The sequence below is a fragment of the Gavialis gangeticus genome, unplaced genomic scaffold, assembly GCF_001723915.1.
Source record: "Gavialis gangeticus isolate Ggan-Ray unplaced genomic scaffold, GavGan_comp1, whole genome shotgun sequence".
NCBI classification, from domain to species: domain Eukaryota; kingdom Metazoa; phylum Chordata; order Crocodylia; family Gavialidae; genus Gavialis; species Gavialis gangeticus.
Window position 1 is genome coordinate 138,315,801 of NW_017729032.1, and position 11,704 is coordinate 138,327,504.

The 11,704-nt window shown below is 42.7% G+C and overlaps 1 protein-coding gene across 2 annotated transcripts in view; it reads left to right on the plus strand.

The window, feature by feature from the left end:
* The window catches only part of COL4A2 (collagen type IV alpha 2 chain), a 291,109-nt gene that overhangs the window by 230,047 nt on the left and 49,358 nt on the right, over window positions 1-11,704 (plus strand). For both annotated transcript variants that reach the window (XM_019524110.1, XM_019524111.1), the window contains exons 27-29: window positions 3,331-3,438; window positions 6,803-7,024; window positions 9,450-9,611. In XM_019524110.1, the coding sequence (XP_019379655.1) occupies window positions 3,331-3,438; window positions 6,803-7,024; window positions 9,450-9,611 (492 nt within the window). The remainder of the gene's footprint in view (window positions 1-3,330; window positions 3,439-6,802; window positions 7,025-9,449; window positions 9,612-11,704) is intronic.

Below are 11,704 nucleotides of genomic sequence, written 5' to 3' on the forward strand. Positions count from 1 at the left end.
TTTTAATCAGAGAATTTGCAGTTTTTAAATAGAGAAAACCAAGTTCCCTGGTCATTAGTAACATGTTTTTGTCAAACATTTATGCTGTTCCTTTAAAAGAATCAGGGAAAAATTTAACTAATAAAGTTCCACAGGCTGCTAGTATAGAGAAGAGTTTAAATATAGTTAAGGTTGATCCTGCTTTGAGCAGGGGGTTGGACTAAGCAACCTCCTGAGGTCCCATCCAAACCTAATTTTCTATAATTCTGCGAAAGCCACCCAAGGCTGTATTGTGCCCTGGTTCAAAAGGGCCACAGAGGAGCAAAGAGAAGTAAAACCGTCTTCATCCTTGGGTTTCTAATAACTGTGGAAGAAACTCATGGTTTGAAGTGCTGATATGGTGAGACAGAGCAGAGGCTACTTCCACTTGATATGCCCTACACCAGAAGCAAGTGGTGTGAGGAGGGAGTCTCTAGTCATGTACTATAAGAAATACCCTGAAAGGTATGCACACCCATACCATATAACTGCAAGAGAGCTTAATTGCAACTGTAACACGGGATGTGATGGAAGTATCATCCTGATTTCTATCAGTTTTTCTCTTGAGATGATATACAGTCTCTCAAATACCACTCTGAGCCTGAAGTCTTAGTGTAGCTGAATCACCAGTGCCAGAGCATCTGAGGCAATTCATTTGTACTGGGTAGAGACATTGTCTGCAAATTTTACTCCCAAATTTGGTCTGTGCAGCCCCAGGAAGATCATCTCAGTACCACTAATATGCAGAGAATGTCCCTAATTCCTATTAATCCCAGTGTCTGTATCAGTCCTTCTGCTGCACTGGTAACTGGTGTACTTGGAGCAGCATTTAGGATCAAAGGTGTGCAAAGTCTTCCTTCACAGGCACCTCTGAGCAGAGCTGTGTTTTCCTCATCTGGGCTGGATTCTTAAGGTCAAACCATTTTTTGTCCTTAATCTAGGGTATGTTGTTGTGCTTATGGTATGAGCAATCATCAGTTCTTGTTTCTTAAGAAGGGGATAAGCTATTTTTATCTCTTGTTGTTACAGCATGATGAATTACAATTTACATTTCCTTATGTGACCATGACAATTTGGCTTTGCAGTCAGGACTTTTGAAGGTTATTGTTGATGCTATCTTCTCTGAGGTCCTTGCATCTGTTACTTAGGAAGATAGTTTGTTTCCTATGTAATTATACATATTTTAATTCTTTTCAGTGATCTCGAATTAAGTCAGATTTGTTTCTTAAACTATATACTTCGAGATGCTGATACCACCACGCTATCAGAATCGCATGTGATGCATTTTAGGCATTTTTAAACAAAACTCAGTATTTGCTTTTCTGTTTTTGTGATGAACATCTTCAGCGTTTGACACGTTTTAATAACCATAAAAGCCAGAGGCAGAAGAGAATCTTGAAGGTTAAAAAATGGTGTATTTATGTTATTATTTCATCCTCAAGGAACACTGTATATTGAAGGCTAAGAGGATTAAGTGGCTGACTGTATTTTACACTCTCACAGCCTCTTGTTGTTATAAGCCTGGGCTTCTGACTCTGCAGAGTTGCACTCCCATTCATTAATTTATGCCATACAAAATTACTGTTGCCTAATTTATACTGCTACTAATGTCAGAGTACTGCCTTTTGGCTCTAAGATTTCCTGCCTTTTTTCAAGTATAGTGTAACTCTATGCCATGTACAATTAATTAACTGGTTCAGTGACCTGGGCACTGATGAACCATAGTACCGGTATATTAAGCAAAGGAGCGTCTTTATAGCCTTCTATTCTTATGTACTTTTTTTCCTATGAAATTCATGACACTGTGACACATCCTGAGCTAAATTATACCTTGGAGCCCCTGGCAGATGTTCAGTTAAAGGCACAATGGGATCTTATCCATGATATCAGCAATTGCGCCTTTTGCCAAGCTACATGTGCCTGGCAGGAGGCCCAATTGTGGGATCAGATCCAAATCATGCCCTACAGCCAGTGTAGGACTTCAATCTGCTCCCAGTCTTGGGAGCACTGATCAGTTGACTGGGACTCCTAGCCCCAGGAGCACACTAGTCAAGGGCTCCCATGCAGTCCTGAAGCTGAGCGCACCAGTCAGCTGACTAGTGCCCCAGCCTCGGGAGCGCACTGGAGCAAAGGGCTCCATGTACTCCCGAGGCTGAGAGCTCCAGTCAGCAGATTGGTTCTGGCCATACATTCCATTTAAGGCACAATAGGAACCAGCCACAAAGTTATTACACATATTTTGTGGAATAACTTTGTAGCTTATTCCCTGTTTATCATGCCATTAACTGCATGAATGTATGGCTGGGATACTACTTAAGACATTATTAACTGCTTAATTATGTCTTAAATGTAACGTCTGTCAGGGGCCTGAGACTTACTTGTCTCAAGGCCTATTTATTTAATTGTTCTAAAAAACAATACCTAAACTGTCTTCATTGTTTAGTCTTGCAAGAGATTGTTTAAATAGATTTTACCAAGTTTGGCTTAAACTAAATGCTGCTGAGAAGTAAAACATTTTTTCATAATACGATTTGGCACCAAATGTTAATACTAACTATCCTAGCACAATGGGTTATTGAGCTATGACTTTGGTTTACTCTCCATCTGCTGCCTGCTTTCTAAACACAGGTTTCTTAATTAGCATAAAATATATGGAATGAAGGAAAATCAATTATTACAGATGGCAAATGAATCTTGTACATTTCAGCAGAAGCATAACGGAGTAGTTCTGTACCCTGGGAAAGCTGCTGCGATGAGGCTTAACATGGAAGCCACTGCCAAGCGGTGATTAAAAATGGTATTTCTGTGGTGAAAAAAAAGGAGGCCAGGAGGTTAACTGATAGTTCTCATAGCAGTGACTTCCCCAGGGAGTGAACCACTGACCACAACTGCTGCTCTGCCCTCACCGCTTGTCTCATGCCCAGTGGTACGCTTGGCTGCTAGAGCTGCTACATGATAGGTGCAGGGAGGAGAGGGAGAGTAAGGTGCCCCACCTTAGGCAGCACCTAAGACCATTTGTTGACCTGCAGTTACACTATTGCATTAAGTAACCTCATCCTGTTTTTGTCACAGCCAGTAAATATATTGCAATATAGGAATACAAAATAAATTCACAGGGATTTAAGCTTTGAAGTTTAATATTTTAGAGCATGTACAGAAATTTCATTAAAGATAAAAGCTGATACAAATTGATCTTTAAATCTTAAGGTATATAATTATGACAGTTTCTGGCATACTTGTCTGTCTTCATGCATAATTTGATTTTCATTGTTTTGGATATAATTCATTATGATTTTCCTATGTGTGATTTAGGTTCAAAAGGTGCAAAAGGGATTCCAGGTGATCCAGGTCTAGATGGATTTCAAGGCCTGAAAGGTTTTCCGGGTGACCCTGGTCAAGAAGGATTACCAGGTCCTCCAGGTATCTTGAGATGATTGGTTATTCTCTATATATTTGTGTTGTGTTTATTATAGTTGCAAGAACCTCAAGACATTTTTCTAGGTGTCCATAAAGTTGCCTTCCTTTCAACTGTCAAACAATAATATAACATCAGTATAAAATATTTTGAGAAGAAAATTATATTTCTCATTGACAAATTCATTTGCATATATTCAATTTGATATTTTTAACATCTTCCAAGCTTGTTTTATAGTGTAGAATTATACATGTAACATGAATCAGGGACCGAAGCTTCACACAGCCCTGATATAAAACTAATGGTTTGACCACAGGTGCAGCAAGTGGGAGACTGAGGTTCAATATGCTCCTCATTGTGGCTGAGGAATAGGTTCAGGTCCATGTCTTCTACATCCCAGAAGAGTGCCATAACCAACAGACCAAAGGACAGTTAGGAGCAGGAGTGTTTCCTTCCTCCATTTGAGTCTGTGGAGCTGTGTAGAAAGCTGTGAAAGAACAGAGCCCCCTGACTTCACAGGCCCTCCCAACTGAGGTACTGAGGGGAGCTGGGCCAGACCTGCAAGGTGGGGGGGGGGCTCCTCTTTCCCCCACCCCCTTCCCAGGCCTCTTGACAGCAGCAGCACAGAGCTGCCAGCTGATTCGCCTGGCCAGAGCTCAGGTGGCGAGGGTGCAGGGTGGAACAGAGCCCCTTTGCCTCATGGTCCTGGCTCAGCTCCCCCCAGTACCCCAACCAGGGTAGCTGGGGGGAGGGGGCACAAGGTGGGGGCTCCATTCCACCCCCATCCCTCCAGCTCTGGTCAGGCAAAGCAACCAGCAGCTCCATGCTGCTCCCTCCCTCTTCGCCTGCTAACTGCCCTGGAAACAGTGTTGGGCTGGTGCTCACTGGCACAAGCACCAGCCCAACCCTGCAAAGTAGGAAAAATTAACCCTGGAGGAAACGCAAGTTCCCCAAGGTGGTCCTCTTTAGCACAACTTCATCTACTACCTGATTTGACCAGAGTCAATTTTTCATACTATTGGCTATTTTAAAGGCGCTCTGCAGCCTTGTACATGTGTTACATCACAGCTGTAGAGTCCTTTCAGGGGCCCAGTCACATGAAAATGTTACCTGTGTCATCACCCTAAGTCTCTTTGTGTATGTGGGCCAAACACCTTAGGCCTACAAACCAGAAGTTAAATATGCATCTTGCCCATAGACTGCTGATTATCACCCTTCCCTAATGGGAAACACAATTTTACATCTGTCCAGTATCCAGTGTCTTTCTTATATGGGTATTGTTCTAGATGTGCATTTAACCACTGTTGTCTTATGTATTAGGCATAATTTTATTTGGTTGTTTTATTACTCTGGGAATGTTTATATGAATGCTTTTCATATAGTTGAGTAGTTGATAGTTAATATAATTTGAAAACAAAACTACTACAAAACATACTGTTCATCTTATTAAAAGCAGGGCATATCTTGTCCCTCCTTCTGCAGATGAGGAGGGTTGTGACACTGAAAACAACTCAGTTCCTCAGTTCTGACGCATGAGGAACAAAGATGATTTGGATGAAAGCCAAGTCTGAGACTGCACACCTTTAGTGTTGTCAAGGACCCAGCCCAGCATGGCATCACTCAGAATGAAGGAGGAGGGCAAGATGACTATGTGGGGCAATGTAGATCCACTTGTTGTCTTCTTCTTGCAGAAGAGGTTGCATTAGGTCCATGGAAGCTACAAGCAATCTCCCTATTACAGGTCTGCTTCTGCTCTGCAATCTAGAGTGGAAGTGATGTTACCTCCTGCTCACACCATGTAATCAGGCTGGGGAAACACAGGATTCAATTTTCCCATAACTGGCTTCAAAAACCATTAATACCATTTCTGTTAAGTGGGAAAAAGGCACAAAGACACATATTTCAAAGTGTCTAAGGACCAAATTCTCACTAGTACTTAGGTACCTAAGCCAACCATTTAAGCCCCACTACTGGCTGCTGCTTAACCATTTCTGCCAGTGGATGTAGGCAGAGCTACCTAAGCACTGACGCTTTCTCACAGCTAATGAATCCTGAAGTGGGATTCTCAAACTAGGCATTCTTCAGGTATGTAGCCTGTCTTAGAGGTGGGGAAAAGGTGTGTACACCTAGCTTGGTTGTGACAGCCCCAACACTGGGGTGTGGGATATGTAGGTTCAAATCCCTGTTCTGCCTCTTTTGGAGCATGACCTTGAACCCTTACCTCCAACCACATAGGTTGCTGGTAATTTTGTGGTGGGGTCCCTTTCTGTCTTCCTCCCGACTTCCTCCCTCAGGCTGGATTAGTCACCTAACTAGAGCAGAGAGTTCAGATTTGAAGATCCTGAACAGGGACAGGAACCTAAGCCCTACTTCTTTCTAATGCATTTCACTCCTGGTCATTTTAAGTGGCTCCCCACTCATCTGGTCTCTCCTTGTATGGGGAGCCAAGGCACCTAAATCAAGGTACCAAGGGTACCCATACTGAGTCTGTGATCTTCTAAGATTCTCAGGCCCTTCTCTATAATGCAGCCATCCAGGCAGGCATCACCCATTTTGTGTTTGTATGTTTGATTGTTTTTCCTGAGATGTAACACCTTGCATTTGCCAGCATTGAACTTCATCCTGTTAGCTCCAGTCCAGCTTTCCAATCTGTTGATATCCTGTCCTCCAATGTGTTCACGATCCTTCCCAGTTCCTTGCCATCTGCAGACTTGCTCAAGAAGCATTCAGTTTCAGAATCCAAATAATTAATACACACATTGAACCACACTGAGCTCAGGACAGAACCATATGGGACTCCACTTGAAGCCTCCTGCTCTTCTGACATGGATCCATTTATAATTACCCTTTGCTTGTGGTTATTGAGCCTGTTATCTATCTACCTTGTAGTAGTTTTGTCTAGCCCTCATTTTTCCAATTTGTTTATGAGAAGGATATGTGGGACTTTGTCAAAAACCCTGCTGAAGTCCACATATGCTATATCCATAGCATTGCCTTCCTCCACCCAAGTGGTTACTTTGTCAAAAAAGGAGATCAGGTTTGTTTGATGCAACTTATTTAATTGGGTGCTTGTGATCAGCCTTGCCTCCTCCAGAAGCTTGCAAATTGGCGTCTTTTGGGTATACATCAGTAACTTTCTGGGTACTGAGGTGAGGTAAATTCATCTGTAGTTCCCCAGGTCTTCCTTTTTGCCTTTTTTAAAGAAGAACACTACGCTGGCCCTTTTCCAGGTCTCTGGTTACCTCACCCATCTCCCATATTAGCCTACTGGATTGCTCAGGCATAACTTTATTTTTGGCTTGGTATTTGTAATATCTGATATCTTGTGATACCTGGTAAGCCTCATGTTGACTGCTATTTTCCTTCTAGGATTTCCTGGACCCAGGGGAGAAAGAGGCCCATCAGGTTTACCTGGTCAACAGGGGGAAAAGGGTATTTCAGGAAAACCAGGAGTCCAAGGGCCTGAAGGACCAAAGGGAGTTGCAGGTGAAGTTTTAGGAGCATCAGCAGGCTCCATTGGTGATGTCGGACTACCTGGATTACCTGGATTAAAAGGTCCACCAGGAAATCAAGGAGTACCAGGACTGCAAGGTAACTGTTATGTCAAATAAAGAAATGTTACATGAGAAGAAAGATATGGGTGCAGCCACAGTGCAGCTTTACTTGGGCATCACTATGTGAGATTGCAAAAAAGATGCTGATCATGTAAGCAATTGTGTAACGTCCAGCAAATGCATTTATCCCTCTATTTCAAACGGATTTTCTTGGCAGGTTGCAGAAAGTAGGAAAAGGTGGCACCTTAACAGAGCTGGAGTGGGCTATTGCTTTGGGGCCTTCTGTTTTATGTTTATACATTAGATACCTTTTATACTATTTTGTTTTCATGTTCATTCTCCTGTTTTATAAATTGTTCTTTTCTCTTACTGTAAGCCTCCTGAGCCTTTGTTAGGAAAGGCATCATAAAAAAATGAATGAATGAATGAATGCTAATGAGATTTTGTAAGCAACTTCATCTGATGTAAGCTGATGACATAGGCTATTATCTATGAAAGTTTCCTCTCTGAACCATATGGTTTCTAAGGTACTACCCTGCCCTACCTTCTGACTTCAGACTAACACAGCTAACCGCTTCTCCAGGTAGGTTGCAGAGTCCCCATCTCCGATTTTTGAAGTTCAGATTAGATAAATATTTGTCTGGACTGGTTTAGACAAAGGTGAACCTGTCCTGAGCTAGGGGGGTTGGACTATATTGACCTCCTGAATTCCCTTTTACTCCATTTTTCTATGATTCCATAAACAGACAGCTTGCAAAAAATACACAGTTCATTATAAATATAAACATTAAGGGTGGGATATAAGTACTGAGTGTATTATTCATTATTTCATTCAATAAAAGATTTTGAATTTATCACATGCCTGCACAAAATTTCTAGTTTGGTTCTCCAGCCATTCTGTGAATTTCTATGATGTAGAACCTGTGCCAATTTGATATACAGCTCAGAATACGTAGAGCTCAATGATGGGATATTGAGCCTTTAACCTAGGTTACTAGGTCAAACCTGGATTTGTTTAGCGGTAAACAAAATTCTTAAGGTTCTGTTTTCAGAGTGCTTAGAAAAGGAGTTGTAGGATCATAGAAAAGTAGGGCTGGAAGGGACCTCACAAGGTAGGATCATCCCTGACTAAGCCATCCCGAACAAGTGTCTGTCTATTTCTCAAGTCCACATATAACAATGGAAATCCTTGTGGTACTCTCACTGGAAAATGGTATGGGGGCCCTTTCGTGCCCAGTGGATATGGCCTCTTCAGATCAGGTTTCAGGCTTCCTATTTAGTACCTATGAAGAGATGTATAATGTTGCTACCTAGTCAGTGGCTAAAGACATCCCTTTATTTATGGTTTCTCTCTTGGCTGGTGTCATTTTGTTTTTCAGTTATTTTATAGAATACAAAATATTACAGAGTTCTTTGTGGAAGACAAACATACTTTTTATAGAAAGAGCTCACAATTTATATTTTTGCAGCAAGATTTTCAAAGGCACAGATGAGAGGTAGATAGTGATACCCAATTCCTGCTGATAGCCAATCACATTTAAGTGTGCAATTCTCCTTGTATGTATGAAAAGCTCCCTTTTAAATGTACAAGTGTGAGAGGTAAAGAAGGCAGTTGTAGCATTATGATGGTGCGTTTACTCAATATATAGCCAGGTGCATAACACACTGAATCAATTAAGTGAGGGATTCTTTTGCTTTTTTTTAAAGGACTGAAAAATAAGGGAGATAAGATTATAAGAGTGAACACTCAGTTGTGGGTACTATAGAAAACATACTGATCTCCAGGGTAACTGACATGGGGAGACAAAGCTAGGTCCATCCATTTTACACTGCAGAGCATTTTACATACAGGGATGTCTTCAGTAGAGGCACAGATTTGCCTTCAGGGGAAAATGTATGAAGAGAGCAACTTGGTACCTTTTTATAAACACTAGACTTTATTCTTTTTCTCAGGTGAGTCAGCAAAGCCTTTAAGTAAGTTTCATACATGGGAGAAAAAGATTCAGATTAAGAAGGGACAAAAAAGGAAAATGTCAATGCCTTTGTGCACAATTTTTTATATGGATATGAGACCTCAATATTAAGGGAAAGTAATGACAGCAAAGGACAAACCATGTCAGCATATCTGTTTTCAGTGTTTCACCATTCATACATAATTTCTCCAAGGAAAATATTGGACATAGAAAATTTTTGTATGAGCAATTCCTTTCTTGATCCTCTGTCAGAAATGTAAATGTTTAACCATTTCCACTGAAATCCTCAACTGCCTCTCCATAGGACCAAATGGGAATACATACATGAGAGGCATAGTTAGCTGTGTTAGTCTGAATTTAAGTAGATGGTGCAGTAAACTAACTAAAATAGATATACATAGCACAACACTTAATGGAATGCTTCATCAGATGCTGAAAAAGCATACTCTAGATGCTGAAACTGTTGTTATTATTATTACAATATTTTAGGAGCTGGTGGTATCCCAGGTTCACCAGGATCCAAAGGTGAGCCAGGTCTCCAAGGCCCTCGTGGCTTGATTGGTCTGCCAGGAGAACCAGGATCACATGGATTCCCAGGGATTCCAGGACAGCAAGGACCAGCTGGGAGAGGTGGTATAACTGGACACATTGGTAAGGAAGACACTTCTTGTACATTCCCTTCTATTCTGTTCCTTGAGTTAGTTTTTGCCAGCCTTGAGTGGAGCACATATCATAGTGATGAGCAGGGATCCTGCTTTTCTCTGATTCAAAGAAATCTCAAATTTTAGGGTTAAAAAAGTAACCCAAAATCCACATTTTTCCATGATCAAAATGAAACACCATTATATATACATCTATGTATTAGAGTGGTGTAGTTTCATAGTTTTATTGTTGTTAGGGTCGGAAGGAACCTGAGCAGATCATTAAGTCTGACCACCTGCCATGTGCAGGAAAGAATGCTGGGGTCAAACGACCCCAGCTAGGTGTCTATCTAGCCTCCTTTTGAGGACCCCCAGGGTAGAAGCGAGCACCACTTCCCTTGGAAGTGGGTTCCAGATCCTAACTGACCTGACTGTGAAGTAGTGCCTCCTGATGTCTAGCCTGAACCTACTCTCAGTCAACTTGTGGCCATTATTCCTAGTTACTCTGGGTAGTGCTCAGGGGAACAGGGCCTCTCCCATTCCCTGTTGGTCCCCCCGGTAAGTTTATAGATGACCACCAGATCCCCTCTCAGCCTTCTCTTGTGGAGGCTAAACAGGCTCAAGTCATAGTTTCATAGTTTGTAGGGTCGGAAGGGACCTGAGCAGATCATCGAGTTCAACCCCCTGCCATGGCAGGAAAGAGTACTGGGGTCAAACGACCCCAGCAAGGTGTTCATCTAGTCTCCTCTTAAACACCCCCAGGGTAGGAGCCAGCACCACTTCTCTTGGAAGTTGGTTCCAGATCCTAGCCGCCCTGACAGTGAAGTTGCACCTCCTGATATCTAGCCTAAATCTACCCTCTGCCAGCTTGTGACTGTTATTCCTAGTCACTCCTGGTAGTGCTTGGGGGAACAGGGACTCCCCCAGTGCCTGCTGGTCCCCTCTGACTAGTTTGTAACAGGCCACTAGATCCCCCCCCTCAGCCTTCTCTTGTGGAGGCTGAACAGGTTCAGGTCCCGTAGCCTCTCTTCGTAGGGCTTGCCCTGCTGACCCTGACTATGCGAGTGGCCCTCCTCTGGACCCTCTCAATGCTGGCCACATCCCTCCTGAAGTGTGGCACCCAGAACTGGATGCCAACTGCTCCAACTGCAGCCTGACCAATGTCGCACAGAGTGGGAGAATCACCTCCTTGAACCTGCTCATGATGCATCTGTGGATCCATGACAAGGTGCGGTTAGCCTTACTGACTGTGTCCTCACATTGGCAGCCCATGTTCATCCTGGAATCAATAATGACTCCAAGATCCCTGTCTGCCTCTGTGCTGATGAGAAGGGAGTTCCCAGGCCTATAGGTATGCTGCTGGTTCTTCCTCCCTAGGTGCAGAACCTTGCACTTGTCAGTATTGAATCGCATCCTATTCTCATCCACCCACCCCATAACCTGTACAGGTCTAGTTGTAGCCTGCCCCTCCCTTCTAGTGTGCCCACCTCTCCCCACATCTTAGTGTTGTCCACGAATTTGAACAAGGTGCTTTTCAACCCCTCATCCAAGTCACTGATAAAGATGTTGAACAGCGCGGGCCCGAGGACCGAGCCCTGGGGGACTCCATTGCCCACATCCCTCCAGGTCGAAAATGACCCATCCACCACTCCACCACCAGGTTGTAGCTGTGTGGGTCTAAGGACATAGGCAGACAAGGTTCTTTGGGTGAACCTGATATCTTTTATTAGACCAACTTAAATAGTTAGGAAAAAATTTCTTAGGAAGGTTTTGGGTTTAAAAACCCTTCATCAGGCTGAGGAATCATCTCTAGCTGTTGTGTGCTCTTCCTGGCTGGAAAGAATTAGAGGCATTTAATTTTAATCATGGGAAAATGTGGATTTTGGGTTACTTTTTTTAACCTGAAAATTGGGGATATTTTTTTAATCAGAGAAAAGCAGGAAGTCTGGTGATGAGGCTATATTAGTACCTAGAAGGACAAGGATGCTATCTTTTCATTAATATTAATCCTCTTGGACTCTTCAGTGCTCCCTGCATTTCTGATCATGCAGAGGTTGCCAAAGAGAGCAGGGTTCAGTAACTGATTAAATGGGGAATGGGAGT